This window comes from Seriola lalandi, unplaced genomic scaffold (genome assembly GCF_002814215.2).
Source record: "Seriola lalandi dorsalis isolate HSWRI2012SDOR001 ecotype SW California unplaced genomic scaffold, Sedor1 jcf7180002054680, whole genome shotgun sequence".
Classification (NCBI taxonomy): Eukaryota; Metazoa; Chordata; class Actinopteri; order Carangiformes; family Carangidae; genus Seriola; species Seriola lalandi.
In genome coordinates, this window is record NW_019525233.1 from 1,682,476 (window position 1) to 1,710,385 (window position 27,910).

The 27,910-nt window shown below is 40.4% G+C and overlaps 3 protein-coding genes across 4 annotated transcripts in view; 2 read left to right on the top strand and 1 right to left on the bottom strand.

The window, feature by feature from the left end:
- Positions 1 to 6,119, bottom strand: part of LOC111666763 (KN motif and ankyrin repeat domain-containing protein 1-like) — an 11,609-nt gene extending 5,490 nt beyond the window's left edge. The window contains exons 1-5 of the mRNA XM_023422223.2: positions 3,562 to 6,119; positions 2,956 to 3,108; positions 2,298 to 2,406; positions 2,045 to 2,224; positions 1,780 to 1,867 (exon numbers count right to left, since the gene is read on the bottom strand). Coding sequence (XP_023277991.2) covers positions 1,780 to 1,867; positions 2,045 to 2,224; positions 2,298 to 2,406; positions 2,956 to 3,108; positions 3,562 to 5,875 — 2,844 coding nt within the window. The 5' untranslated portion in view covers positions 5,876 to 6,119. The remainder of the gene's footprint in view (positions 1 to 1,779; positions 1,868 to 2,044; positions 2,225 to 2,297; positions 2,407 to 2,955; positions 3,109 to 3,561) is intronic.
- A 5,503-nt stretch (positions 6,120 to 11,622) lies between these two features.
- LOC111666767 (fructose-1,6-bisphosphatase 1-like) lies at positions 11,623 to 14,262 on the top strand. Of its 2 annotated transcripts, XM_023422229.2 has the most exons (8): positions 11,623 to 11,850; positions 12,394 to 12,556; positions 12,689 to 12,781; positions 12,903 to 13,043; positions 13,169 to 13,306; positions 13,488 to 13,607; positions 13,751 to 13,940; positions 14,030 to 14,262. In XM_023422229.2, the coding sequence occupies exons 1-7, from the start codon at positions 11,681 to 11,683 to the stop codon at positions 13,937 to 13,939; spliced, it is 1,014 nt and encodes a 337-aa protein (XP_023277997.1). In that variant the 5' UTR covers positions 11,623 to 11,680; the 3' UTR covers position 13,940; positions 14,030 to 14,262. The 2 variants fall into 2 exon arrangements, with proteins under 2 accessions (XP_023277997.1, XP_023277996.1); XM_023422228.2 differs by having other exon boundaries at positions 11,624 to 11,850; positions 13,751 to 14,262.
- An 11,145-nt stretch (positions 14,263 to 25,407) lies between these two features.
- Positions 25,408 to 27,671, top strand: gas1b (growth arrest-specific 1b). Its single transcript, XM_023422219.2, has one exon. The coding sequence runs from the start codon at positions 25,950 to 25,952 to the stop codon at positions 26,724 to 26,726; it is 777 nt and encodes a 258-aa protein (XP_023277987.1). The 5' UTR covers positions 25,408 to 25,949; the 3' UTR covers positions 26,727 to 27,671.
- The last annotated feature ends 239 nt before the right edge of the window (positions 27,672 to 27,910 follow it).

Here is a 27,910-nt window from a genome sequence, read left to right on the forward strand (position 1 = left end):
TTTAGGCAAAAAAAACATTTTTGTCAAAACATGACTTAGGCCATTATTTTAGGAAGGTGACGATATTTAAGACATAACATGCGGCTAATGTAAAGCTAGCGGAGCTTGGAGAGTTGGTTATCTGGTTGCTAGGCGCACGCACGCACACAGGTCAGGAGCTGCCGTTGCCATGGCAATACGAAAATCTGCCCAGAATTTGGCTTCTACATGGCTTCAAACAACTGCAAATTATGAGAAAACCGTTACTTCTTTTCATAAACCGAAAAGACCGTGCCAGACACTGAAGCTAGAAGTTTCTACAGTCTCTATTTTATTCAGATATTCCTTAAAATGAGTGAGTAAGCTCAGTGCGAAGACAGAGTGAGATTCTTTTGAAAAAAAAAAAAGACGATTACATTAGGTGTCAATGAGAGTGAGACAGGTATTGCTGCCCGACTCGGCACCCCCGTTTAAATTTTGTGCAGACCCTGCCTGTCAAAGTTACATTTTATGAATCCCAACAACTATGTCTACATTTTCAGAAAGAATTATTTGTCTCCTTTTTACGGTTTGGCCGCGAGCTCGAGTTAAAAATAAAAATAAAGGTTATTTTTTACTGCTTCACGCACTCTAGCCAACTGACGCTTTCACTCTAACTTTGAAGAAAAAGTGATTTGCACTCCTTCTTTGAGTGCTCACAGTTTGAAAAGTTTACATGTTATGTAAAAACAGTTCCTGTCTTTTTGAGAGAGCAGAAGTTTTCCTCCGTTTTATAGTTTGAATCACATTTCTACGTGCAGGTATGAGAGAGCTGGGCGACTCAGAAAAAAGGTGCAATTTTGTAGAAAAAAGGTGGGTTTCTAAAGAAAATTCCAATGCATTTCTAATGCATTATTTATTCCCAGTTTTTTGGGAATAACTTTGGGAAAAATTGGAATTTTAACACCAAAAGTCATAGCACCCCTTTCGGGATCAAGACGCACGTTTTGATGTATATATTACCGGGGTTTTCTCAAAGCTGCAGGACGAGTTACGCGCCGAAATTTGGCGGAAGAATAATAAACCCGAAACAGAATATTAATAGACTCCTCTCCTCTCAGCTATTCTAGCTGTAGAGGAGTGCCTCGGAGCTGAGCACCCGTGGCACTAATAAAAAATAAAAAATATGTGTAAAAAAAAAAAAACAAAACAAAAAGCTTATGCATCCTCATGAATGCCATTCAAGTTTCCATAATTCAGTGTACAGAACAATTTTTGCCAAGTACATCTTGTAATTACAGGGATGTGACTGAAAGAACACAGACAAAGAGCATAATAAAGCAACAACTCACTATAAAAATCTTCAAAACAACATCATAAAAGAAGAGACTCAGGAATCTGTCTTCATTTGAATTAGCAAAACCTTTGTAGCATATTGAGTGTATTTTCTTTAAGTATTTCAAGTTTCATAATGGGATCTATCTTGATTTTCCTTTTCAATATACTTCTTCTATTGATCTCCCTGTCTCTGTATCTGATTACCCAATTACTGCGAATGAGAGGAGTCTCTTTCACTAAGAAATATTATAATTTCTAAGTTCAGGAAAAATGCCACGGCAGAAAATTACAGAGTGACACACCCCTTTGCTTTTTTGTGTCCAATGCCAAAGTAATTTCTTTGTAAATGACATACTTGAACACACCCTGTCCAGGCATCTCCCCACATACCATTAAACTTGCACACAGACACACATACATATACATACATATATACACACACCTTCAATGGCTCTCACAGTGAATATGGTGAACAAAACATACCAATTCCCTGCTGGATAAAGCTGTCTCATCACTCAGGTGCATCTTTAAGGCTTGACAGGCAGAGATAATCTTTGCACTTAACTTACACCTAAAAGAAACAACAGTAAATAAATTACAGAGTGCAAATTCAGACTTAGGAGGACGACTCAAAAGTCAGACTCACACCGTAAAATATCAGGACTAATGTGGTAAGGCTTTTTAATGCAGAAATCTTATTCAGCTGGGAGATTATTTGGCTTAAAAACCCTTTAGACTCCTACATTACCTCTGTTGTGTGTGTGATTTTGCAGACCCTTTCGATGCCTTGTTGGAGCCACCTTTGCTCTTTCTTGCTTGCGTTCCACCTTGAGCTGCTTCCCTAAATTTTTTGTTTCCTCTCGTTTCCGCTTCCTCAGAGTTAACTCTCTCACCGACAGAGAGCTCGTAAGATGGCATGGGGTCAAGTCTAAGGACAAAAAACAACAATGAAAAGTGCAGTGTTTAGCAGTAAATTATTAGTTTAGACGTTGGATGCTTACCCCGTTGTCACCCTCATAAACTTCATGCTCTTCCTGTTGCTGCTACAGCCTTGGTCACCGTTCTGTTTCTTCATCACAGACCGCAGCACAACAGAATTCGCTGATCTGTCTATAAACAATGATGGAGCAAACGCCTCTGAATTTTTAACATACCCAACACTTGCCTTCTGCAGTGTATTTTATTAAATGCAAAACATACAGAATAACAGATACAAACCCACTTGATTAATCTTGGAAGGACTTAGTGCAGATATATTCATGATGCTTTATATATGCTTACAAATCTGAAGACCTCATTTTTAAAAACAGAAAGTGTTCTGACACCAGATCCTCCTACGAAGCAATTCAATTTTAGACTCACAGCCACAAACTGCTATGTGGTATGAGATGCCTTCCAAAACCAGATATCATTCCAAACATTGCAAGTGTATCCCTCATAAAGTCAAACTTGCCAAGCCAAAGGCAGCCACTTCCTTTAGACCTAACACAAGTTTAAACTGGGCCTCAGGAGTGGTCTGGAAAATGAATATTTTTAAACTACTTTTGCACAGACGGTATCTCTTCTTATCCACCTCACGTTTACTGTGTTTCTAATGAAGATAAACTTAGAACATGATTGTTTAGGGTCATAACACATTAACACACGCACACGTTTTACCTTGCAGAGCTGAGGACGCTTGTTGTTCCAACATTTGTATCATTCTTTTCACCTCAGATTCATTTCCACCCTGTTGGCACATTCCTGGGTTTGTTTTGTCACATTTAGAAGAGTCGACTGAAAGCTGAGATGGAGACTGAAACTCTCTGCTGACTGTGGCAAAGACAGAGGACATTAGTGCATTTTTTATTTTTTTTTTTTGGAATGGTACCAACATGACATAACAGATATTACTTACAATATATTACATGATAACAATATACCATTAAAAAGGTGCCTAGAGGTGCTTTTGACCACTAGTGGCACTATGGAGGAAGGTTAGTGATGATTGGGTCTCCATTTTGTTTGCAACCACAGAGATGACCTGATACACAGTCCGGCTTGTGTTTAGCAAGCTATATTGGGTAACTTGGTTTCATGCTGTTCCACTGAAGGAGCATTAGTGGAACTAAGATGCCAAGAACTGTAGCATTGTACCAGCAAACAAAGGGAAAACGTAGAGTGATAGCCAATGTAAACGTGCATGTTAGTGGCTTCCAAACTGCTCTTCCAAAAAAAAAAAAAATCCAAAGGGTACCTTTATAACTAACTTAATCCATACAGTACCTGGTGGCTGAGAACCTAAACGATGGACTTCTGTTCCTCCTTGTGCTGCAGCTTTATTACTGTAGGGCATCTTAGAGCTGTCATTTCCTCGACTGCTGTGGTGCTTAGTGCAGTCCTCTGTAAGCAGGTCCCCATGCTCCCCTAGGAGCTTCTGCATTTTCTCTATGTAATGGTTAAGCTCAGGGTCCCACTGGGACTGTGCAGATTGGTGGAAACTCTGGCCAGGTGTGCTAGTTGGAACCGAAAAATCTCGTATCCTCCCCTCCCCTACACCGATACTTCTTGTCTTGTTGGGGTCAGGTAGGTGGGACGGTCCAGAGGCCATGTTACGAGTTTTCAGTCCAACCAGGAAATTCTCATTGATGCTTGTGAACCCAACACCAGTGTCTCGGGTTACCTTGGCAATTGTCCCTGGTGTTTGATTTAGGGCATTTCCTTTCAGATTTGTAGTTCCTACACCGATCGTTCGGGTCTCTGGGGTGCATTTGATGTCTCTGACCCTGTTCCCCACAGACACAGTCCTAGTAGCAGTCTGAGTGGTGTTGGTGTGCTTGTCCTGGGTACTGAGGAGAGTATTAGTGCTGGAGTCTGTGTTGAAGGCATCTCTGGTGTTAGTAAAGCGAGACACTGAGCTGGAAACAGTGTTGGTACGCTGTGAAGCTGTTTGGGGTGACGCCATGATTCCCAGATCAACTCCTCTGATTGGATCTGTGGTCATACCTTGAGAAACCAGATCCTTTGGTTCACAGATGATCACATCAACAGAACAGTCCCCACAAGCCACTGAATGATACTTCGTCTTTCCTTTCTTAGATCCCAGATTCTCCACTGGTACCTCTGTGTTGGTTTCTGCATCACATAACGTTATCACCGTCCCAACTCCTAGTGTGTTTGTAAAAATCTGGATCCCGACGCCCTTTTCCCTGGTCTCAACTCGCTCTCTGACCTCCCAGTGGCTTATGGGTAAATCTGGTCCTGTGCAAACATTCTTCAGCTCAGGCCCACGGCAAGATATTCCAACAGTCTTCACCTCTGTTGTCTCCCCTGTGCTGGCATCCTGGACCTCTGTGTGATTACCCACTCCCTGGCTTGTAGTGTGAGGCCTCGCTTCGATGCCTGTGCTCGCAGTGGATGGTCTAGCAAGAGATGCTTTGTCAGCTCGGTTCCTAGCTCCTGCAGCCTGAAGCTCCAGTTTGAGACGGCTCATCTCTGTCTGGAGGGCTGATTCTTTTAATTCTGCTTCCAAGTGAGAAATTCTCTCCTTCAGGGCACCAATTATTAGTTGTTGGGCATCAAGCTCTGCCTCCCGTTCTGTGTAAATTCCAAGATTAACTTCAGATACCTCTGTTGCAACGGATCTGGTTTCTACCTGATCAGTGTGTGCATATTTGTTTTCTTTTGCGTGTTTAAATGAGATATCTTTATCAATTCCAACTGTGACTGACTTGATAACCTTGTCATGCATAGGGCTATGGCTTTTTCCATGCCATGCTTGCAAATGTCTGCCCTTGATGGTTCTTTCCAATGCCTGCATCTCTTCAGTCAGTTTCCTGAATTCCCTGACGTCTGTGGGGTCACTCTGCACTATGCTCTTCAGTTCCTCCTCAGTATTCACCTTGTTCTCAATATCAGACCGTTCCATGCTATGAGCTCTCCCCCAGATCATATCATTCATTTCCTCGTTGTCACTCTGGGTCTTGAGCTGAGAGACAAGTTGCCTCTTTTCCTCCTGAAGTACTGAGATTTTTACCTGAAGAATAGGAATGATTTTCACCTGCTCCTCGAGCTCCTTCAGCCTTTGCAGAGCTACCACCATCTGATCACGGACATGCTGCAGGTGCATGGGGCCAAGACCTGTAACTGGAGTGCTGCTACCAGAGCTCTGCGGGCTCGATCTCAGGCACCCTGTGCTGCCTCTACTGCCCAGGGACGAGCTAAGGTGGGCATGCATATCACCCCCTGTGCCACTAGGCTTGTTCCCATTGTTGTTCTGATTATATGCCCCCAGGCCAGTGAAGGGGGAGACCGACCCAGGGGAGCTTACCCCCCCAAAGCTGGCCAGTCGTCGACGAGGGTGGGGTTGAGGTGGAGGCTGGCTGGTCACCTCCTGCTCCAAGTGCTTATGGGTCTCCATCATGTTCTTTTCCACTACGGGGCTTTGTCTTTGTAAAGCGAGACATCTTGCAGCAGGCTGAGGCTTTGACTCGGTAAGTATTTGTGACATTGCCTTGCCCTCATTCCTTGAGAGCTTGTTATCCAAGGATGAACCATGTGGTGGAGGAAGTGGTGGTCGACCTCTGGTTGTCGAAGACATGCCCAGTAGTCTCGTGCCATCCGTGCTAGATGATGAAAGGGATTCTTCAGAACGCCACTGGCTGGGTGAAATACCTCTCTGTGTTTTTTCTGCATTATTGACGGCCGCTCTGGGCCTCCTCTTAAGGCTTAGCCGCTTAATGGTGGTGCCGTTTTGGAAATTGTCCACACACTTGAGGTAGTCTGCGTCTGACTGATAACTGTAGTCAATCCCAAGGTAATTAGGAAGATACACTTCAGTGATTTGACCTAGTAGACCAAAAGTGGAATAATAACAATTACTGTTGCATGGTAAAAAAAATTGTACAAACACTGCAAAAATATTCTGATTGCATATGATAAACAAACATAGGTAAAGAAAATCTCCTATATATTAAGAGTTTCAGTTTAAAACTAACTATAAAATTAGACATTAAATTTACACTATTTATATTGAAAATCTAAAATGCTCTTAATTCTTCATGTATATGCAAAAACTACAATATGCTATGGAATATACAGTCTCTAAGCCTTATATTGCTTTATACTATACACTTTCTATCCTCTCAATTTCTTTTTTCTCTCCTTACCTCAGTGTTATTCGTTCATCAGCAACCATTTCTATTCACATCTTCTCGTCTGTCACCTCAAAATGTTTTTGACTATAATCTGAGTCTGTCCGAGTCTGTCCCACAAGAAGAGGAGGGACAGAGGAGGATTTACCAATCGTGTAGACTCTGTTTTTCAGGAGTCACTTCTCTCCAAATGGTATGTCTCTCTACATAGACTGAACCCACTCTATAATTACTGTGCAACTCTCCCTCTAAATGTCCAACCATACTCTTGGCAAGTTTTTCTCACCCACAGACCATCCTCCAAGTATTTCAGCCAGTGAATAAACAAAAGTAGCACAAATATTTTACATTCACCAAATACTTGACACAATACAAATTGTAATTCATTAAACAAGTATAACTGTACTTGTACGGTAAATTGCCAACACTCTGTTTTTTTTTTTAAACCATTCACTATAACTGTTATAAACCAAGAGGTAGAATACATTTTGTGAATTACACATACAGAAATGTACAATCATGCACAAATTATTAAAAAATTATAGAATTTAAATTATTAGCATACTGATAGTTATAGTTACCTGACACATTTCCCACGATGTAACTGCCTTGAGCCATGAATATGTTTCAGAAGGAATCAATAATGGAGCATCCAGTTAGGATAAATCTGAATAGATCTGGAAATAAAAGAAAAATGGTGAAGGTTAAATATGCTTCAGATCTTTTTATCATTAGCTCTTACATGCAAGGTCCTACTGCATCAGTCCCTCTCTCTTACCTGCCCCCTGGATCAGCAGTCAATAATAACAAACCTGACAATGCTTACATAAAGGAAATGCTATACCAGGCCATGACATATTATAGTTAATTCTGCAAAGTGCACAAAAGTGACTCACCACATTGCACTGCCATATCACTTTCTCATCAGTAAGCATCTTCTGTTCTCAGCATGTGGAGGTTTTGTGGCCTGTGTGAAAGTAATGCACAGAGGCCCAGTTCTGTCAGTGTCTTATTTAGCACTTATAAAGAATCCCCCCTGTAAAAAAAGCTAGTTACATGATGTTTATTATGGATAAAATAATTACATGAGCTAGATAAGACTGTAAAATAATAGCCACACACAGATCACTAATAATATGTTGGAGATCTGTTTACTATGCAGCATGACCTACGGACTATGTAACATTTAGTGTAAGTTTTACATGTGCATCTGCAAGAAAATATTTGATGTATATAAAAGAAATTCACATTAAAAATAAGGCATCAATCAGTCTCCACATTGACACCTAAAGGCACTTACTTTATTTTTATCTGGATTCTGTGCGAACAAGTGACATTAAGCCTCTGGCAATAAATCTAATAAGTTTCACAAGCTGTCTTTGGAGTCAGCCACAGTGAACCTAAGTACTATTTCTACTGCTCCCAAGATGAATGTTAAAAAGACTTGGGGAGAAACACAACATAGGAGAGAAGAGTCAAGTTTGCATTTAAGGGACAGAAGAAATGCATGAAAAACAGAATCTGGAACTTACAATGAAAGAACGAATGAGTTAGACATGGATTAAAAAATTTGAATTAAATACCTAATAACATGGTACCGCTTAAATAAATGCCATTATTTAAATGTATTTTAGATACAGAGCATCTTTTCTATGCACAAAGCAACTCGCATATCCTCTTTCATTCGTCCAATGATTCATTCACTAACTTACACAGTAGTGACAGTAGACTGACCTGCAGGGGCACTGCATGTGTTCTCCCTAATGCATGACCATGTAAGTTTGGCACATAGTCAAATACCCAGCTGACATTTTCTGTTTGTTGATAATAAGCTCAGTGCCACTACCGACTTAGGTGACTAAAATAGGAAGAGGTATTGAATTCATGTGGTACTTATTTCTTTTAAAATAAATAGAGTATAATATGTATCCTTGCTGTTCATCTCAAAGGTTTATTAGACTTCTAGTACAGATTTCAGCAACATTACCTGTTCAAATAGCCTGGCACAGAACAAGGCACACTGCTGTAGATCATATTTAATGGGATTTACTTGAGCCTGATTTTTATTTTTATTATCTATAGTAAATTAATTAAAAAACACTAAACTTAAGCTTTTATCAGGGGACAAAATAACTTTATTGGAGGGCTTGATTTGGCCAACAAGCTACTGCATATGTGACTATCACTGGCACATAATTCCATACTGGATGTATTTTACTAAGGCTTTAACGTTCTGGAAAATACTATTTAAGTTAGGCAGCTAAAATTCCTACTTAACTCCTGCAAACTGTTATACAATGGGTTGTGATCATTTAAGGTCTAATAATGAAGTGAGACTTCCATGCTGTTATTGATTGTGATAGAAATACTGTGAAACTATCAATGCGCTCAGTCCACTGAGTAATACACATAGCTCGTATTCAGAAACTGTACCTCAAGCATAAATATCTCTTCTGCTGGATATCAAAGCTTCAAATGAAACACCAGAAAAGTAAAAATATGGGACCTTTAAGAGAATCTCTTACCAATGTAAGTCTGTACCTGTGGTTCCTAATTTGGGAGTCATAAGATAAGTCTGAATGGTCACAAAATGACAACCAGTATAGGTAAGAAAGATTTTCTTCCAGACTTACTTCTAACGTTTGCTTTTTTTTTTCTTCTGAATTGCTAGACTCAAATATAAATATGAAAATAATAGGAGCTGATCTTAACTAGCAAATACATGCCACTGGTGACAAGGGGTCCCAGGTAGACATTGCCTAAATGGGTCTCAAGCTGGAATCAATTTGCAGGAGTTTTGGGAATTCTCATTATCATTTAGCTTTTAAGATGCAATCAATCAAAGAATTGCTCTCATTTGTAACCACAATCACTAAAACGCTGCACTGTCTGTTGTTTAATTTGACATAAGTGCAAAATGCGTCATATAAAAAGGGACACACATTAGCATGCAACATTTACACCACTTACCCTCCATCAACAGCAGCACGGCTGGATGTTGCCTCAGCCTGACGCCTTGTGGCCACGCTGAGAGAACACAATTAAATTTAAACTATGACTCTATAATATAATATAATACTGTTGCAGAGCTCTCACTTGACTTCTTCCTATGGTGACCAAAATGTTTTGTTTTTTCTGCTTTAAAATTGAGATTAAGTCAGTCCGCATCCACCTGTTAGCTAGCTAGTCACTCACCTGTGCAGGAGGAGAAGTGGACACCTACAAAATGTTCGGTGATGTACAGGTTAAAAATAATGTCTCACAGTCGCTTTAACAATCGACAAATGTCGAACAGCGACCTGTCGATATTAAAACGATGGCAAATTCATCTTTCTTACTTTTTAAACCTTTGTTTAGGACTGTGAAACGCCACTCCTGTGAAGAAAGAAGTTTTCACTCTCCAGGAGCAGGGCGGCTACTGCGCGTGCGCTGAGCGCTATCAACATGTAGCCTACAGCAGGTGCTCGTGGGAGTCAATCAGGTGATGAATGGTCCCTAGTGAAATATTGATGATGTCTTTTCTTCTGTTAAATGGATTACACAGCATTAACACTACTTGATTTTTTCCCCCTATATTGTCTCTGAAGCTTTCATACAACTTTCTGGAGGACTAGCCAACATCAAATATTATATTTTAATGACCTTTTATAGAAAATATATTATTTTTTGAATGCAGTTTTCTCAACACAAACTTAAATATAGCTATGACAGTTTTCCAATGATACTCTCTAAATTCACATTTTCCTTCTGTGACATAATTGAGAGAGATTATTGAAGTTACTCTTTTCTAAAGCCGAATATTTTATTTATTTATTTATTTATTTATTTTTTAATCATTTTATATTGTTCATATTTGCAGGATGTTACTGGACCAGAGCTGCTTTGATGCTGCTGAAATCTTAAGGACAGTACAAAGTAACTGCATTGTTACAGTTACAGCCTCAACAGCAAAATCAACAGCAGGAAGTGACATGCGCCTTAGAATTAAATCTTTGCCCAGACTTCATTTATATTCCACAGCATGTAAGCTGCACAGTGACATCATGTGGACACGGTGGAGAAATACATTTTACGCTTCACACCAGGTCAGCAATATCGAAGTTGTTCCTTTAGAGTAAGAGTGGCAGTCCCGGTGGAACAAAAAGGCTCATGTTAGTGTAACTTATTCATTTTGTATGTGTAGCAAAGGATCCATCCAACCAAAATCTGTCTGTAATTGTTGTAGCTCTCTTGTGCTGGTCTGCAAGTATGTGGGTAACCGTCACACATGACCTCATAGCGCTTTCTATTATCATGCCTGGTATCTTAAGGTCAAAGTTCAACTTATGTTGTAAGTCCACTAACACCATGAACAATGTGAGGTCCTTTCCATGTTTGTGTCGTGGACAGAGACAGTCATAAACTAATAATTAGATGCAGACAACATTCAACACTGATCCCTCTATATGTGGCTGATGATTACTTCACAAATACTGTTTTATCAGCACATGTGAAATTAAAGGTGTTATATAAGAACAAGTAGGGTAGACAAGGACAATGAGTCCCATGACTTGAACTTTACACTTCTTGGATCATGCAGAAAAGGCATGATTTTAAGCAGTGTGTGTAGTGTGTCCAGAGAAATGCTGAGACTGGTACAAGCTGTACATCAATTTATTTAAATAAATAAATAATAAATAAGATTGTAAGCAAGGGGGAAAGGGAGAAAATGTTTTGCTAATTGTATATTTTGGCATAAAGCATGTCATAAATTGTTTTGCACTTTGAGCTAAACAACTGATGCTTGTCTGTTCAAAAACAATAGGATGCATATAGTACTTGTTGATCTGATATAAGGAATCAGACTACGCACACACTATGTCAACTGTGTTGAGACTAAGTGCCATTTCAACTGTAACATCAAACTATTTTGATTAATAAAGTGATTTGCTCACTTTTAAGTTCTGACTGAAAAAAAACACATAATCTCAAATCAGAGTGTGGAGCAACTGATTCAGGTTGGAGCCTTTGTGACGTTAACACAAAAAATGTCCACTATCTTTGAACTTTGGTCTTTTAAACCCATAGTTACAGAAGAGATCAAATCATTCCCTGACTAGGAAAAAGGACACCTGTGATTGGTTGGAAGAGTTGCACACCCCTGTCCCTTCCCCTATCTCAGTTCTAGAGGCTACTTTTTAACTATGGGGCAATGCTCTCCTATTTCACTTTAGGCATTAGGTCCCAGTCCCAGTCCCACACCTGACAGCAAAATGTCTGACAAAGGATCCTTCGATACCAACGTGCTGACCCTCACCAGGTTTGTTCTGGAGGAGGGCAGGAAGGCACAAGGGACAGGTGAGCTGACTAACCTGCTCAACTCCATCTGCACTGCTGTCAAAGCCATTTCCACTGCTGTCAGGAAGGCTGGGATCGCTAACCTGTGAGTAATATTTCCTTTTTCATTTTCTGTACTCCAGGGTGGGGAAAATAACAAAGCCATGCATCTGAACATGAAGGTGAATAGGTTTAAAGAGGGGGGTAAAACTACAGTATGCACCTAATGAAACTTTTAGGAATCAATCAAGGTCATTATTGTTTAATGATTTCCATTTTAACATTACTTTTACAATGCTTTTCTTTCATTTAAATGTGTGCTAAATAGGAATTGACATCTGGTTTTAGTGATAGTTTTAGTTGCATGCAGCATGACATGTAAGTCAGTAAGCAGTTTTAACTTAGCCCCTGGCCAAAGGTAAAGACTGCACATGTTGTGCACAATGCCTCAGGTCAGAGGTCAAGAAGATAATGGGCTAGTCATACGTTTCTCACAATGTGGAAATAAATTATTAAAATGGTACTTAACAAAACAAATATATGTGAATTATCACATTTCCTTAACTGTGTTTTAGAGTTGCATAAAAATGGATAGCTTTTATTTAGGCTTTAAAAACTTCAGGCTGCTAATTTTTCCTTTCTTAAAAAGATATGGCATCGCTGGAAGCACCAACGTGACAGGGGACCAGGTGAAGAAGCTGGATGTCCTGTCCAACGACCTGGTCATCAACATGCTCAAGTCTTCCTTCTCCTCCTGCATGCTTGTGTCAGAGGAAGACGAGAGGGCCCTCATTGTGGAACCAGACAAGAGAGTATGTACATCTGTGCAGTGTAAGCCTCTATGGCTGTGTGAATATGTGCCATTTCTCTTTATTTGATAGGTTTTCAAAAGATTTTTTTAGCATTACTGTGACACTGATCAAATTATTTTTCTCAACTGACAGGGAAAATACATTGTGTGCTTTGATCCTCTTGATGGTTCCTCAAACATTGACTGTCTGGTCTCTATTGGAACAATTTTTGCCATCTACAAAAAGGTTGGTAGCTATGATCCTGCATGCTGGTTCCAAACACAATAAATTTTTTACATCATTGCATTGACCGGTTTGCTAACAGCCTTTCCCTGTTGTTATATTTTTCCACATATTTGTCCCATAGACCACAGATGACGAGCCATCTGAGAAGGATGCTTTGCAGCCTGGAAGAAACATTGTTGCTGCTGGTTATGCTCTGTATGGAAGTGCCACCATGATGGTCCTCTCCACTGGTCAGGGCGTCAACTGCTTCATGCTTGACCCTGTAAGATGGCATCAAAACTATTATATCATATTGTCTCTTTGTTGCTGTGATTCTTTTTCTGCAGATAATACCACCGTGTGTTCGACCGCATCATAATAACCTGATAATCTGACACTTCTTTGCAGGCGATCGGTGAGTTCATCTTGGTGGATCGAGATGTGAAGATTAAGAAAAAGGGAAAAATCTACAGTTTGAATGAAGGATATGCGCAGCACTTTTACCCAGATGTGACAGAGTACCTGCAAAAGAAGAAATACCCAGAGGTAATGGCAATAAGTGAACTGTTATAGTCACTGTGCTTTTAAATTACATAACAAAAGCCAGATGTGGAGCTGGCTACCCAACTGGCCAGTGACCAGTGTTATTATTATATTGTGTACATGAATACAACATTTTTTCTTTCTGAATATTGTGAAATTAACTTCACAACATTTGTGTTTCTAGGATGGTTCTGCTCCATATGGCAGTCGCTATGTTGGTTCAATGGTAGCTGATGTTCACCGTACTTTGGTGTATGGAGGAATCTTTTTATATCCTGCTAATGTCAAGAGTCCTAAGGGCAAGGTGAGCAGATGGACAAAAAAAGTTTTTAATTAATTCAAATTTTCAGATAATCTGTGTTAAATTGTTGTAAAATGCACATATAAGTCACATTTGTCATGTACCTTCTACCTTCGTCACTCGTCTCTCTGCTTCTTGCCTTTCAGCTGAGGCTGCTGTATGAGTGCAACCCCATGGCCTTCATCATGGAGCAGGCAGGAGGCATGGCCACGACAGGATCCATGAATGTTCTGGACATCCAGCCCACCACTATCCACCAGCGAGTCCCTGTGGTCCTTGGATCCCCTGATGATGTGCAAGAATATCTTTCAATCTACAAGAAGCATAACAAATGAGGTACTCAGATCTGCTAAAACATACTCAAGACAGTTTAAAGTAATCATTGACTGCCAAACTCTCTGGGAAAATAAATTAGCCCCCCCCAGTCTCTTTGAATACAGCAGGTCAAGTCTGGTGTTGAGCAGAACTAACACAATCAAGAGACTCTATCGGGACATTTTCTACTCATTCCCTCAGCTGCACTGATGAAGGAACCATGAGCTTCACTGGACCCACGAACTCCACCTCACACTGTGCCACTTCCAGCTCATTGCTGTGTGTGTTATTTGAAGGGACTGTAACCCTGTATTTTTTTTTTAAATAAAGATAAATGAAAAGATGCTCATTTTCTTCACTGAGTTGCAAAAGTCTAGTATGCATGTGTGGGTTGAGGATTATGCTGCGTCTCTGGTAATATTGCAAATTGGACACATTGCATGGCATTGCGTAACTATACTTTTTTTCCCACCCAAAGTCCTCTTTTTCGTCACAACCACACATTCACCATATAAACTTTCATCCATCAGAAATTGAAAAAAGGTCATTTCATTGACCATCTGCTCAAATTGTGTTTGAAAGCAGCAAGTCCAGTTAAATCACTTTATGGTAAGGTATAACAGGATGTTTACACATATTACACACATTCTCTCCTGGAAGATGCTATGTACAACCTTAATGTGATCTATTGGTCACTGAGCAGATTCATAATTTACTCAAGGGCACCTATATTTCTGCTCATTTACTTTCCTCACTCTGCCAGCCTGGAAATCAAATCAACTTGCTTCTTTATGGACCCAGAGTTTTCCAAAATGTAATCACTTTGTTGGTCCTATTTCAAGGGCATATGTTTGCATATGCAGAATTGTCCCCACCAAAATTTGAGTGAACTCGTTCGCACTATGTTTGAAGTGAGGTCATATAAGATTATTCCGATGTGGGCCCAGTTCTAGGCATGGGCATGGGGGGGCAATGCCCCACCAAATTGGTAATGTTATTTTCTTCCACCCACAACCAATAAAATAAATCAATTTAAAAATACACTACTTTGGCTTCAGGGCTGCTGCCTGTCTGTGGTCTGTAGTCTCCAATCTGTGGTCTGGAGCAATGTCCCGCCCACAGCACGATCTGATTGGTTACACGTCACGAGTAATACTCTATCACACTGAAGCCTGCTGTGTACACAGACGGGCACAGACGAAAGAAGCTCCGGTTAATAAACAAAGCTGTGTGTTGGAGGTAAGACAGCATACATCACTGAAGTTTTAATAAACATAAACAATCTTCTACACTGAGGTTACAACAACGCCACACTCCGATGAACAAGTTCACCTGTTGGCTCAAGAAACACCGAGCTAAAGAGAGAGAGGGAGAGGGACAGAAGCTAGCGCTAACTGCTAAGCTAAAGTAACTAGCACACCTAACTAGCACGTAAACAACAGCTGAATTAGTAAAAGGAGCAGAGAGCTGAGAGTGCTGGAGCAGAACTAGTGTAAGTTTAATTGTACAGCAGGTAGTTAGACACTGTGATGAAGAAAACAACATTCACTGTGTTCAGACAAAGCAGCAATAAACGCTAACAGAAACTCCAGAGACTGGCGATGAGACACTACTCTGACGTCATCACGTCAACGGTCAGTAGCTACTGTGACTGAAAAAAACATTTTACCACAGTAGAAATTAAACTACTGTGTCAAAATTTTCTCAGATAAGAGTACAAAGTGAGTCAGTTAAAATTGCTCTGAGTAAATGTGTTACATGTTAAAACGGGAGGGGTAAAACATGTTATATGGTGATGATTATATTAATAATACATGATAAAACTGTTAAATTAAAGAGCATCTTTAGGCTGCCAGGTGTATCAGTTCACAGGTGAGGACAGCACTGAAATCAACCAATTAATTCCAGTCTTACTCTTTGCAGCCGGTGCATACAACCGATAATTACTAATATACACTCAGTTGTCAGTTTATTAGGAACATCTAGATAAAACTGAGTCTAAAACAACAGTCCTGCTGTAATCCTCCTTCATGAAGGTTTTACTGTTCAGTATTTATTAAATCTGTTTTAGACAGTTGTTGATTCAACTGTATGATAATTTTTGAGGATGTAGCGTTTGGAGCTGTATTGCATTAGGTGTTTCTGTTATTTAGCCTACTTTCACTGATATAAATGGGGTGGACAAAATAATAGAAACACCTTGACGCCATGATCCCTTATGTAGCAGTGTAGTTTTGTGTTGCATGTCAGTTCCAAATATCAGTTATCCGGGGTTGGAGGTGGGTTTAAAATTACATAAATTATGGGCTTATGTATTATTAGATTCTATGACTTTAGTTAAAATTTTCTGTTGAGAAATGTCATGAAATTGTCTCTATTAATGGATTATTTTATATGCCGGAACAGCACCAGACCAGAGAAGTAGAATAAACATTTTTTCTTGTTTATGTAATTTGTACAAAAACCTAAGTCTGGTTCAAACCAAATTCATTCTGTCTAGCCAAGTAATAGTTCCACCACAAAAAGCACAAATTGTTATTTTTAGTCTTCGATTTTATGAGGATTTAACAAGCAAGATTAGTGAGCTTTAGTGGTGCTAGTAGGTAGATTTTGGACAGGGTCAGGCTTACTGTTTGCCACTGCTAATCTAACTAGGTTCTGGCTCTAGCTTCATAATTATTTGAAATGTATGAGAGTGCTATCAAGCTTTTCATCTAACCAGCTTTTTGTCCATGCCCATCAACAACTTTAATTTCTCTCAGACTCTGCATTTCCTTGTTAGCCTCTGATGATGTCTGGCATCAGCAGCACACCCTGACAGGCCATCGTAGTGCCAGAAATGTTTCAGCTTTACCACAGTACTAATGAGCCATAAAGACTCACTGAGGAAAAACAAGAAGATCCAGCAGTATGCTAGCACAAAAGCCTCATTCAATCAATCAAGTTTATTTAGGAAAGCAGTCATTATGGTCCGTAGAACAACAATGTCTCCTAAATCAGCCTAGTCTGTATCTTTCCTGATATTGTACTGAGGCTTTCAGCAAAGGAAAAAAAAACTGATTGAAAGGGTGATTTGAAACTTAATGAGATTTTAATAACATTAAAACACAATAATAACACCGTTGTGTGGATCGCTGGCTGCTGATGTCACTTGGAAACTTGGCAGTGAAGCGCATAAGCTCTTCTGAGAGCATAATGGAATTTTTATTGCTGTTTTTTTACTCTTGTCTTGGCAATTTAAAGCCTCTTAATGTGAGAATATAGTATTTGAGTCATATGTAAGTTAAATTATGTGAAATGAAAGCAGATGTTTGATCAGAGATGGAAGGCTTAGCGATTTCGAAGGAACTTCTTGTATATATAGAGAATGGAAAATAATTTATGCTGCTGCAGTGTGCTGGATGGAATCCGTATTGTCTGGTATTCACTAAAAACTGAACCACTTCCTTTTTTATGTGTGTTTGTCAGTGTCAGCATTCAAGGGTCTTGGTGCCCGTGAGACACACAAACACTACACATACAGGCACATGTTTATTTCGATTTTGTTCAGACTGTGTATGATTATAGGTTACTGAGTCAATATTTAGATTTTGCAGGCAAAGCAAAACCCAGCCTGTTTATTTTTCCCTTGCTACTGTGTGTGGTGAGTGTGTTTGCACTGCGGACAAGATGAGATGATATAGCTCGATTTGAATAATTGTCATAGTATTGAAATAAGAATTTAAAATAAGTGGTTGAATGTTTCTTAGACACAACAGAACAATGTCAGATTAAAATTATATAACAGGCTTAAAACAGCAGTGGTAGGTAACCAGAATAATTTAGCCAAATCATGTTGTCATGGCTACTTGTGCTGTGCCAGCTGAAAAAGTTAATTTATAACATGATAGAATATATCAGTTCTTTGCCTCTTTGCCATTTAAGTTTGTTTGTGCAACACAGTTTTGTCCTTTTTTTTGTCCTTCTAACAATGACAGGTCAGTGCCTGTTGTTTCCTGCTGTAGCCCTTCACTGTCTGCCTGACATCCACCCCGTGTCCAGACAGGCTCTGTTTACTTTACACTCTGATGAAGAGTGTTATAGCGGAGCGTCTGTGATGTGTCTTTGCAGTTGACAGCTTACTCAATCAACAACCTACTCCTCTCCGCAGCCCATCTCGCTTTTGCCGGTGCCAGATTGAAAGGAAGATCACAAAAGACAACAAATCTTCCATTTCATGTTCATCCAGAAATTAAGGAGATAAAGGAACATATCCTAAAACATAAGTAATCCATAACAAGCACGTTCATGGCTCTATAGCTGGCAAAGTCAGTTAGGCCATTACATTGGTTCTAACTTAAATATCTCAACAACTATTAGTTGAATCGTGATGAAATCTGCATCAGACATTCATGGTCTCCAGAGGCTCACTCCTACTGACTTTGATGAATCTGGGACTTTTTCCTCCAGTGTTGACATTTGTGGTTTTTAGTGAAATATCTCATCAACTATTGGATGGAAATTTGGTACAGACATTAATGTTCCACCATCAGATACATTTATTTTATCTAGTACTTTGATTTATGACCAAATATCTGCAAAAGTAATGACATTCCCATCAGCCTCAGCTGCACTTTGTATTTAGCAGAAATTTATGCTAAGGTGGTGATCATGGTTGCTAAAAGATTAGCATGTTTGAGCAATGTTAGCGTGTTGATGTTAGAATTAAATACAAAGCATTACAGAGCTATAGCACGGCCGTGAACTGTACTATTTTTTTGCACACTTTTTTCCCTTTATTAGATAGCAGGCAGTAGAGAGTTGACAGGAAATGATGGGAGAAACCTTGGATATTGCTATTCATATTCAACGCCTTAACCCCAGGGCCACCAGGGCTCCAGTAAACATCATATTCTCTGGTGGTCCTTCTCCCTGTACCGAGTGAAAGAGGATATGCACTCCTGTCCTGGAGGAACTGGCAAGCCATTCTTAGTTAGATTTATAATAGCTGTTTCTCAAGTAGCCTCTGAAACTACAATGATCTTATCTTCTGTCAAGACTAATACATGTTTTTTGCTGGGGTGTTATTGTTCTGGAACAAGCTATCAGAAGACAAGAATAAGTTAATGTTTATTAGCACAATCCAAAAAAATGTCCCAACATATAGGAAAATAAAACAGCTGATTGTGTGCCTGTAGTATACTGTCATTCACAACCAAAACGTAAAAACTATACCTATAAATCTATTCAGCTGCTCACTTCCATGATTAACAAGATTCTCTCCACCAACCTTTACTTCTGTAATCAGAGCTCATATCCGACCTACCATGTCACCCCTTGTTTAAGTGATCAGCATGGTTTTACTCAGAACAGTGACAGTGCGCAGACCCAGAGAGCCTATGTTTAAATTAAACATAAACTCTGTATCCCAGACCACCCTGATTGGAGCTAACTGCTAATCCAAATACTGCCTCAACCTTCTTCCAGAGAGGACCCATATTTGTACCTGATACTTCATGCATCCCCAACCCTATCCGCTCCCCAACCCATCAAATACTCTAATTTGGGAGTTAACAGTCGTTTCCCTTGTAGCTACACATCATAAGACTTCATTCAAAATCTCAAATTCAACCTCACATCTGAGCGACTGTTGTAGAGTGCGAAAACCTCTACTTAACTCCTTTTTGTCACACGGGAGAAAACTCTTGTTCTGAGACTGTGACCTGTCTGTTGATGCCAAGTCGGATAGGAAAAAACATTACTGCAGTTTAGAGGGCAAAAAAAGTGAAATGTTATGTTACCAAGGCAACTTTAATGTTTGCATTGCATCGAGCTGGTCCAGTAACTTCTCTCAGGTTTACCTGTGATAGCATCTGTTCATGAATAGGATGCCTACATTATCCATACCAATTGCTTTATCGGATGTGTCTATCACACAAAACTGGCTGCTAATGAATCAGTACAAAAAAATTCTGAGCGCATCAGGACAAGATAATAAATTCTTGAATCCTCCAACAAGGTTTATCTTCTGTTTCGTTCCATCTGGTTTGGTTCAAATACATGTATTTGTCTATAAATAAAAATGGGAGCAGTCCACTCAGATTATTTTGATTTATTCTATGGTGTGGTTGATGGGGAACATTGGAGCAGACCACCACTGATGCTGCGCCTTACAAAGGGCGGTGTGTTTGGATTAAACGCATGCATGTGGTTACTGTCACTGAAGACAGTCTCATCTGAGCTCTGACCACCAGACTAGAGTCAGTATTTCTTCCACTTGTAGGATATGCATATATTCATGTTTAAGAACAATAACCGTAGTACAGATGGAGGAAATCTAACCACCAAACTACAGGCCTGTCCTTAACAAAAATATATTATATTAAAGGATGCTCTTGGATGTGTCTCCATTTGTGTATGTTTTGATATGAGAGGGACGAGGGATGTGTTACTCTTCCCATGTAACACGGTTCTCCAACACATGGAAGAAGCAGTTGTCATTTTTTTAGTGGCACTTCTGAACAATGTAAGAGAATGTAGGGCATTCATCGATTATCTGATACTTATAATTTTCTCTCAGGTAAGAACCAAATTCACGAATGGTCCAGACCTGTCTGTTCGTATGAACAGAAAGGGGACAACACACTTTTTCAGTGGCTTAACAAGAAAAAAGTAAAAGAATTTCAGGACAAGAATATAAAAACGTTCTTGCACGACGCCCATTGTGCATCTTGAGCAGCATTTCTGCAGAGCTAGGAAGAGATACACCTTCACCCGGGGTTGAGCATCAGCAACTGTTGACACTCACCAAAAATGTCATAGATCAGCCCACACGCGTTTCCTGTGTCTTGTCTGAAGGTCTAAGAAAACTCCCGAGGCTGCCAGAAAGACAACTCTGCTCAAACATTGTGATTACCCAGGAAAATGTAAGGGAAGCCGTGGGTCGCGTCTCATTTTCTGTCTCCTGAAACGGCAGCTATACGCTTTAAAGACTGAGCTCAAGCTGTGCCCCGTATCGGCAGGATGCCAGACAGACCGAGTTACAGAATGTGGAATGTGGAAATGTGAAAACTGGCAGTCCTGTATCCTGTTTCTCCAACTTCACTGTGGGACTGTACTATGTGTGTATGCACATCCAGAATATTAATCCCACAATAATCCCTTCTAGCTATTACTGAAGTATCTCAGATATCTCTTAAGAAATAATAACCTCTCTCTGTGTTTGTTTCTTGAGGGCTTAAAGGAATAGTTTGACAGGAATATGCTTATTCACTTTTTGGTGGAGAGTCAAATGAGAATATCAGTACCACTCATATTTGTCCATTAAATCAAAAGCTAGCAGCCAGTTAGCCTAGTTTAGCACAAAGACTTCAAAAAGGGGGAAACACCTAGTTTGGCTCTGTCTGAAGGTAACAAAAATCCACCTCTTGATCCAACTTAAGCTCACTATATCTCATTTGATTATTCTGTACTAAAACTGTATAAATTCTTTCTTCCTTCTCTCTAGATGCTGTTATGTGGATGCTGGCTAGTCATTTTTCTTCCTTTCAAGTGTCTTGTTAAGGCCTTGATCTAGTGAACAATGGCTTCCCTGTGCTGAGATGTGGTGGCATATCTGTCCCTGAGCAGCTAATTCCTCTCAGAGAGATACATGATCACAGTTTGGAGAGGAGAGGTCACATTTCAAACAAAAACTAAAACTCCTGTCTGCTCCAGAGTCTCTTTTTGTTCCCCTGTAACAGCTACAGACCTCCTTTAGACACAGATAACCTCAAAATTTGTGTGGCTTTATTATCCTCCCCTCTTTGCACTGTAGAGAAATGGCTCTGTTATCTTATCATTACCTGACCAGCGTCACAGAGTACCTCTATACTGCTGTCCACAGCAACCCTGGGAGATTTCCATTGCTCGTTATGGCCCTTATAACCCAGATTTTACTGCAGGTGTAATTAATCTACTACAGCTCCCACTATCAATTACCCTTCTTTGTGATGGCAAAACCAGCGTCTACCTCTCCGTCTGGATTCGAACTCTCTGTTCCAATCTTTTTAACAGCCCCATCTGCTTTCCTACAAAATCCTTGCGTGAAACAATAACTACCAGAACACAAATCTTTTTGTAACGTTATCCATCTTTTCTCCCTGTCGTGGTGTTAATCTGTTCCATGAAGCGAGCCAAAGGAATCTGAAAGTCTTGCTGATTGGGAAACCAGTACAACTAAACAATTGTCTATCTGTTCAACCTCACAACCTCATAGCATGTGCCAAACGTTTGGCTTTGACGATTAAAACTTTCTGAGTACTCTTGGCTAATTTACAGCCAGAGCGACCCATGTTTGAACTTGTAGCTCTGTTCTCCTCTGTGAGTTCAAAGTCAAATCCTTTCCTGCGGTGGTGAGTGGCCTCCCCCAGAGGGATGAACTTGGTCTCCGAACATGTTGTACCATCCTAAAACATCTCTGGCGTGATAAAGGCATGAGGTATGGACAGCACAGGGAGAAAAGCTGATGCTGCTCAGAACAGAGACAACATCCACAGTCCACAGCCATGCTAGCAGCTCTATGAGGCTGTGCTAAATGCTAATCAGCATGCTAACATAGTAATAATGACAATACAAACATGCTGATGTCTTTGTTTACTATGTTCACCATCTTGTTGACTGGTATGCTAGCTTGCTAACAACAGCTAATCTGCACTAACTAAATACAATTTTGCAGGTATTTGTCCAAGTGATGGAAACACAAGGTTCATGGTGGCAATGAGACTAAAAACCAGGAGATCACCAAAGTCATCAGGGTTTATCTTCTGGGCATCATGGATATCTGTACCAAAACTTAACGACAATCTATTTAATAGTTCTTGTTGTAATTCACTAAAAACCAAAAATGTCAACCTCACAGGGGCATTAGAAGCAAAACCAGCAGATCATCATGGCAATAAAGGTTCATCCTCTGGAGATCATGAATGTCTGTATACAATGTTGTGGAAATCCTTATAGTTGTTGACTTAACGACCAACATTACTCTGCCAGCACGACTAGAAATCGCTTTGATCCAGGTGATTTGATCCCGCCTGTCTAATCTTTTAGCTGCATACCAGAAAACCAAAGTACTGTAGTGCTGTGTTGTTAACTTATTGATGCATAACAGCTCATAAACTGAATAGTTATGACGTGACTAAACCAACAAAAAGTTTTAAGTTTTATTCTTGTTTTCACTAAAGGCAAATGGATTCTCTTTCTTTCATGTGAAAAGAATGAAGAAGGAAAAAAAAGTGGATATATCTATGACAGACATCTGAGAAGTTTCCATGAGCCACAGAAAAATGAAAAATGTAGGCAGAAAAACACTTGGCAGCTTTTTAATATTGACTCCTTTTCCTCCCTCCCCCTTCTCCTCTCTCTCTCTCGCTCTCTCTCTCTCTGTCTCTCTCTGGGCTTGGAAGCACTTGAATACAAAGTTCAGTGAATTGTTCTGGCAGTGCAGCTTGTGTGTAATGACTTCTGACAGCAGTGGAGACAAACTGAAGAGCATGTCTGTCTCTGCATGAGTATTTACAAATCTGCTCTCGGGAACCGCATTCCAATTCTGGAAACCCTATTATATGCAAGTCGCCATGAACAACCGCATGTACAGGACGCATATCTGGAGATACTGGTTTGAAATAAATGGAGGACAAGATTGTAAAGAAAACTGGCCTTATGTTTTACCCCAAGTACAATCTGAGGAGTTTGGTGGGCTGTAGAAGTAAAGAGTGTAAGTGATGTATTAGAGTAATTTAAGAGGTACAGTTAGGGGGAGAGCAGCTGCCTGCTCCATCATAAGAGCCGCTGGCTCCACTGAATCTGGCCGTTGTTCTTATCTGGCAGACATCCAACACTGATGGGATTTTGGTTCTGCTATGCATTATGGAGTCCCTCTTAAAAGGGAAATTTAAGTGCAGACAGGGTGTGTTCTTTAGTTTGCTCTCCGTTGTTGAAGAGAAAACTTTGTTCAGGCCTTGTGATACCCAAACTTTGAGCAAAAGTATAACACATGTAGAATTGCATTCTCCATATTCATATCTATCTCTGTTAAATGTCGTCTTTAGCGGTCTGGGCTGATGTCAGCCTCTTTGTAGTTAATGGAGACCCTTGACCAGTTCACCATTTGGGCTTTCTCTAACCTCCACTTTGATGTTGCTCTAAATTGAGTCTGCAGTCAGCCTGTTGCTCTGGTATGCCAGCTGGATGAGATGGAGGGAGGGGGTAGGGGGGCGTTTGGGTTGTTTGGCTAAGAAACTCCTCTGCACTTGTCTTGACTCCTCTCTAATCTCTCTAATTGGAATCAGGGGTCTGAGGGTCCCCTGAGAGCTGCCAGATCTCTGTGGTCATATAGTGCGGTGATGTGACGGGGTCAGAAGAACAGAGAGTGACTGAGCGCTTTTCTCTCCTATACTCTGTTGTGTCGGCCGCGAGGCCCCGACTGATCCACTCTATCGTCATTTCTAGTGGCTTCACGCTTCATGTTTGTTTACATTGTGTGTGGCTGCAGTTGTTATCCCTCTTCACACTGTGTTTTCTTCTTAAGTGTTATTGCAAGGAAATAGGAAATACCCTGCACCAAAAGGTGAAGCGCTGCAGCTTGCTTACACTTGAACAAAATGGGCAGTAAAAAAACAAAACACCAAATGTGTTTTTTCTTTAACATTTCTTGTGTGAAGGCTTCTGGTGCTTTCCCAGCTCCATATCTGGAAATCATAGTTCTTAAACCTTTAAGCTGTCATGTCTTTATTGGTGTGTGCAAATGTGTCTGTGTGGTGTTCACGCGTATGCTGCGGTGTAGCTATGCTCTCAGGGCTTGTTATGTTTCGTGGGGGAAAAGCGTAAGACGGGAGCTCTGCATGTATTATAACAGCTGTCGTTTCTCCCTGCGGGGAGACAACGACAAACCTAGAGATTTCCAAAGAAACTGTGCCTCACTGTAAATTGTAAATCCAAATTTGAACTTAACTCTGTCTAACTACCCCCAAAAAATTAGGATAAAAGGAAAATAGCATAAAGACCAAAAAGTGCTGAAGCTAATATTTTCTATATTGAGTCAAAAAGTAACATCAGGAAAAGATTTTAAACTCTCTCTTTGACCCTTTATGTCTTGAACACGCACATTCCTCTTAAATCATATTGATTTCTTCCCACTTGTTTTTGAGCTCATACATGATTTAGGCTGTTTTTTTCTTTAAAATTACAACATTTCTGAATTTTAGAGCTTTTGATTTAATTTAATGGTTCAACATCTCTTAATCCTTGTATCCACCCACACACCCACTCACTTTTGGGCAATGAAAAACAGCTAACCTCCATTAATAGCAGAATAGTTATAGTAAAAGTAACTGTAACGTTTCATCTCATAAAACACAATGTTAACAAACCTAGTTGAAATTTCAAGTCTTTTTCACACTGTTGCAGAAAGTTTCCGTTTTTTTTTTTTTTAACCTCCGTTTAAAACAGTAGCCGACGTCACTGCCCGCGTGTGACGAGAGAATCACAACAGTTGATCGGACCAATGGGACGAGGCTGTTGCAGAAACCTAATCAGCCCATCACTACTCAGCCCTCACTACAAAGCGGCTGCAGGGAGAGTGGATGCGGGCAGGGACTGGAAGCGGATGAGTGACTTTAGGAACACGGATATCGTGATATACTTTTGGAAGAGTTTGAGGAAATTAGTCTTTACGTCTTTTTGTGGACTTTTTAAAGTTGGTCAGACTTTGTGGGTAGTCGTGTAAAGGAGAAAAAGAAACACGTGAAGCCTCTAAAACGAACTGGGATTGGAAAAAAAAAAAAAAAAAACTCTGTAGCAGCGCTGAAACTTGTCAGATCTTGACATGACTGGCTGTTTACGACCATCCCCGATGAGCTGTTGCTCACTTTGTGGCGCCTCAGTGACTTCAAGTCACCAGCTGTGACATGATATGAAACCATCAAGGAGTAACGCAGTTTTGACACATCCTGGTGGAATTACTACAGAAGCCCATATGAAGTTAAGCATTTTTAAGATCCATTCTTCCTGGAAATGGCAAGTCGTGCCATATTGATGGAGCGGACAGCGGTTTTGATATGCAGTGTATTCATCCTAATCATCGGTCTCTGTGTCGGGTCTCCCAACCACAGCCGTCGGCTGGTCTGCTGGAAAGCCATCCTCAAGTGCCATGGAGAGCCGGAGTGCCATTACGCTTATGATCAGTACCTTTATGCCTGTGCGTCTGTCATCAGTGGGGAACGCAAGAAGTGTCCCAGTCACTGCATATCCTCTCTGATTCAGCTCAACATGACCCAGAGCGGCCCGGCTCTGGAGGACTGCGACTGCGCCCTTGACTCGGTCTGCAGGAGCACCAAACAAGCCATCGAGCCGTGCCTCCCGCGGACCAGCACCATGGGCTGCACGGAGGCCCGGGAGCAGTGTGAGAAGGACCTGTCTTGCAGCTCTGCCATGAGGGATTATTTATTTCACTGCCGAAAACTTTTCGGAGGGGAAAGGTGCTCGGATGGGTGCCGCAGGGTGATAGCCAACATGCGCTCCATACCGAAAGCGCAACAGCTAGACACTTGTGTGTGCGATGGCACGGAGAGGAACATATGCGAGTACATCAAAGTCAGCATGAAAACTTTCTGCTCCGATTCCACTGACAGGTTCGCGGGAAGCGGGTTTTCAGACTCCGAGGAGGACTCTGAGGAAGATTACATTGACCAGGAGGATTATCAATATGTGGAAAACTCAAGTGACTCCACACCCTGTCAGACTGTGCTAAATGTTCTGACCACCATTTTGGTTTTAAGCAAATTTATCTGAAAAGCTGCTGCCATCCAGGACAGCTAAAGTCATAGTGAAGCAACACCACAAATCAACTCACCTCTCTAGAGTCCTTCTGCTTTTCATTAAACTAACACTTTGGTTTGTTAAATCCTACCTAAACTTTCTGCACACATTCATATATTTCAGGGCATTTGCTGTTTGTTAATGGCTCATGTCAGAAGCATGCAAATAACAGTTGACTGTGGATCAGATCAAGTAGGTTATAGCACATGTAGCCTATTAGTTATATGTCAGTTATCATTATTAGTCACCTGATAAATGTTGAAGGAGCCTATTTTTGTATGTTGTATGTATAAGAGTAAATTGTACAGTATATTGTATGAAATACTTGTTTATGAGAGATTTGCACTGTAGAGGAATAGCTGAGTCCCACTGACTCTTACTGCTTCACGGCCACAGAGGGAGGGAAAATGTTTTGTGAAAAAAAAGTGCCTAAAAGTCTTTATGTTGGTTTTATTCACCATTATGTGACCATATCAGAGGCAGGCTGTGAATCCAGAGCGTTTTTTTTTGTTGTTTTTTTTACCAGATGTAGCCTACAGAGATTTTCACCACAACCCCTTCATTAAAAACCAAAGTTGATGTAAGCCACTACAACGTGTCTAAAACCCAGGGCAGATGGTGCATCTGAAAGAGTGACACACTTGACCTTGAAAACATGGATGTTTGCATAAGGTATAAAGTGTTGTAAACAGATGAGAGGAAGGTGAGCTCCTCCTCCTCCTCTTCCTCTTCCTCCTCCTCCTGTTGGGGATGTGCAGAACAAATGGAGCCAAGAAGATTTCGGTCAGTTTCTTTCTCTTCACCCCATATGTTTGTTAGAAATCGTCACAAAGACACGCTGTGAGATAGAAAAGACGCCTTATCAACACACTCCCCTGAATGTACATGCACATTGAATAAATAAGAGTTTTAAAATGATTTTTCTTTGGGCTTCAGTCTGTCTTGATGTGTGTTTTTTTTTCCACTTGTTGAATTAAGGAGTACAAGGCCTGTCTTTGATCTGTTAAAAGAAAAAACTGCTAATTATTTACCAGGTGTCATTGAAACTACAGTAATCCCAGAACCTCAGTGAAGTTTTTAACATTTTTGCATTGCCTTACTTATTTTTCGTTTTTCCATTTGTCACTGTGCCTGTAAAACATCTGGTAAGAGTCCTT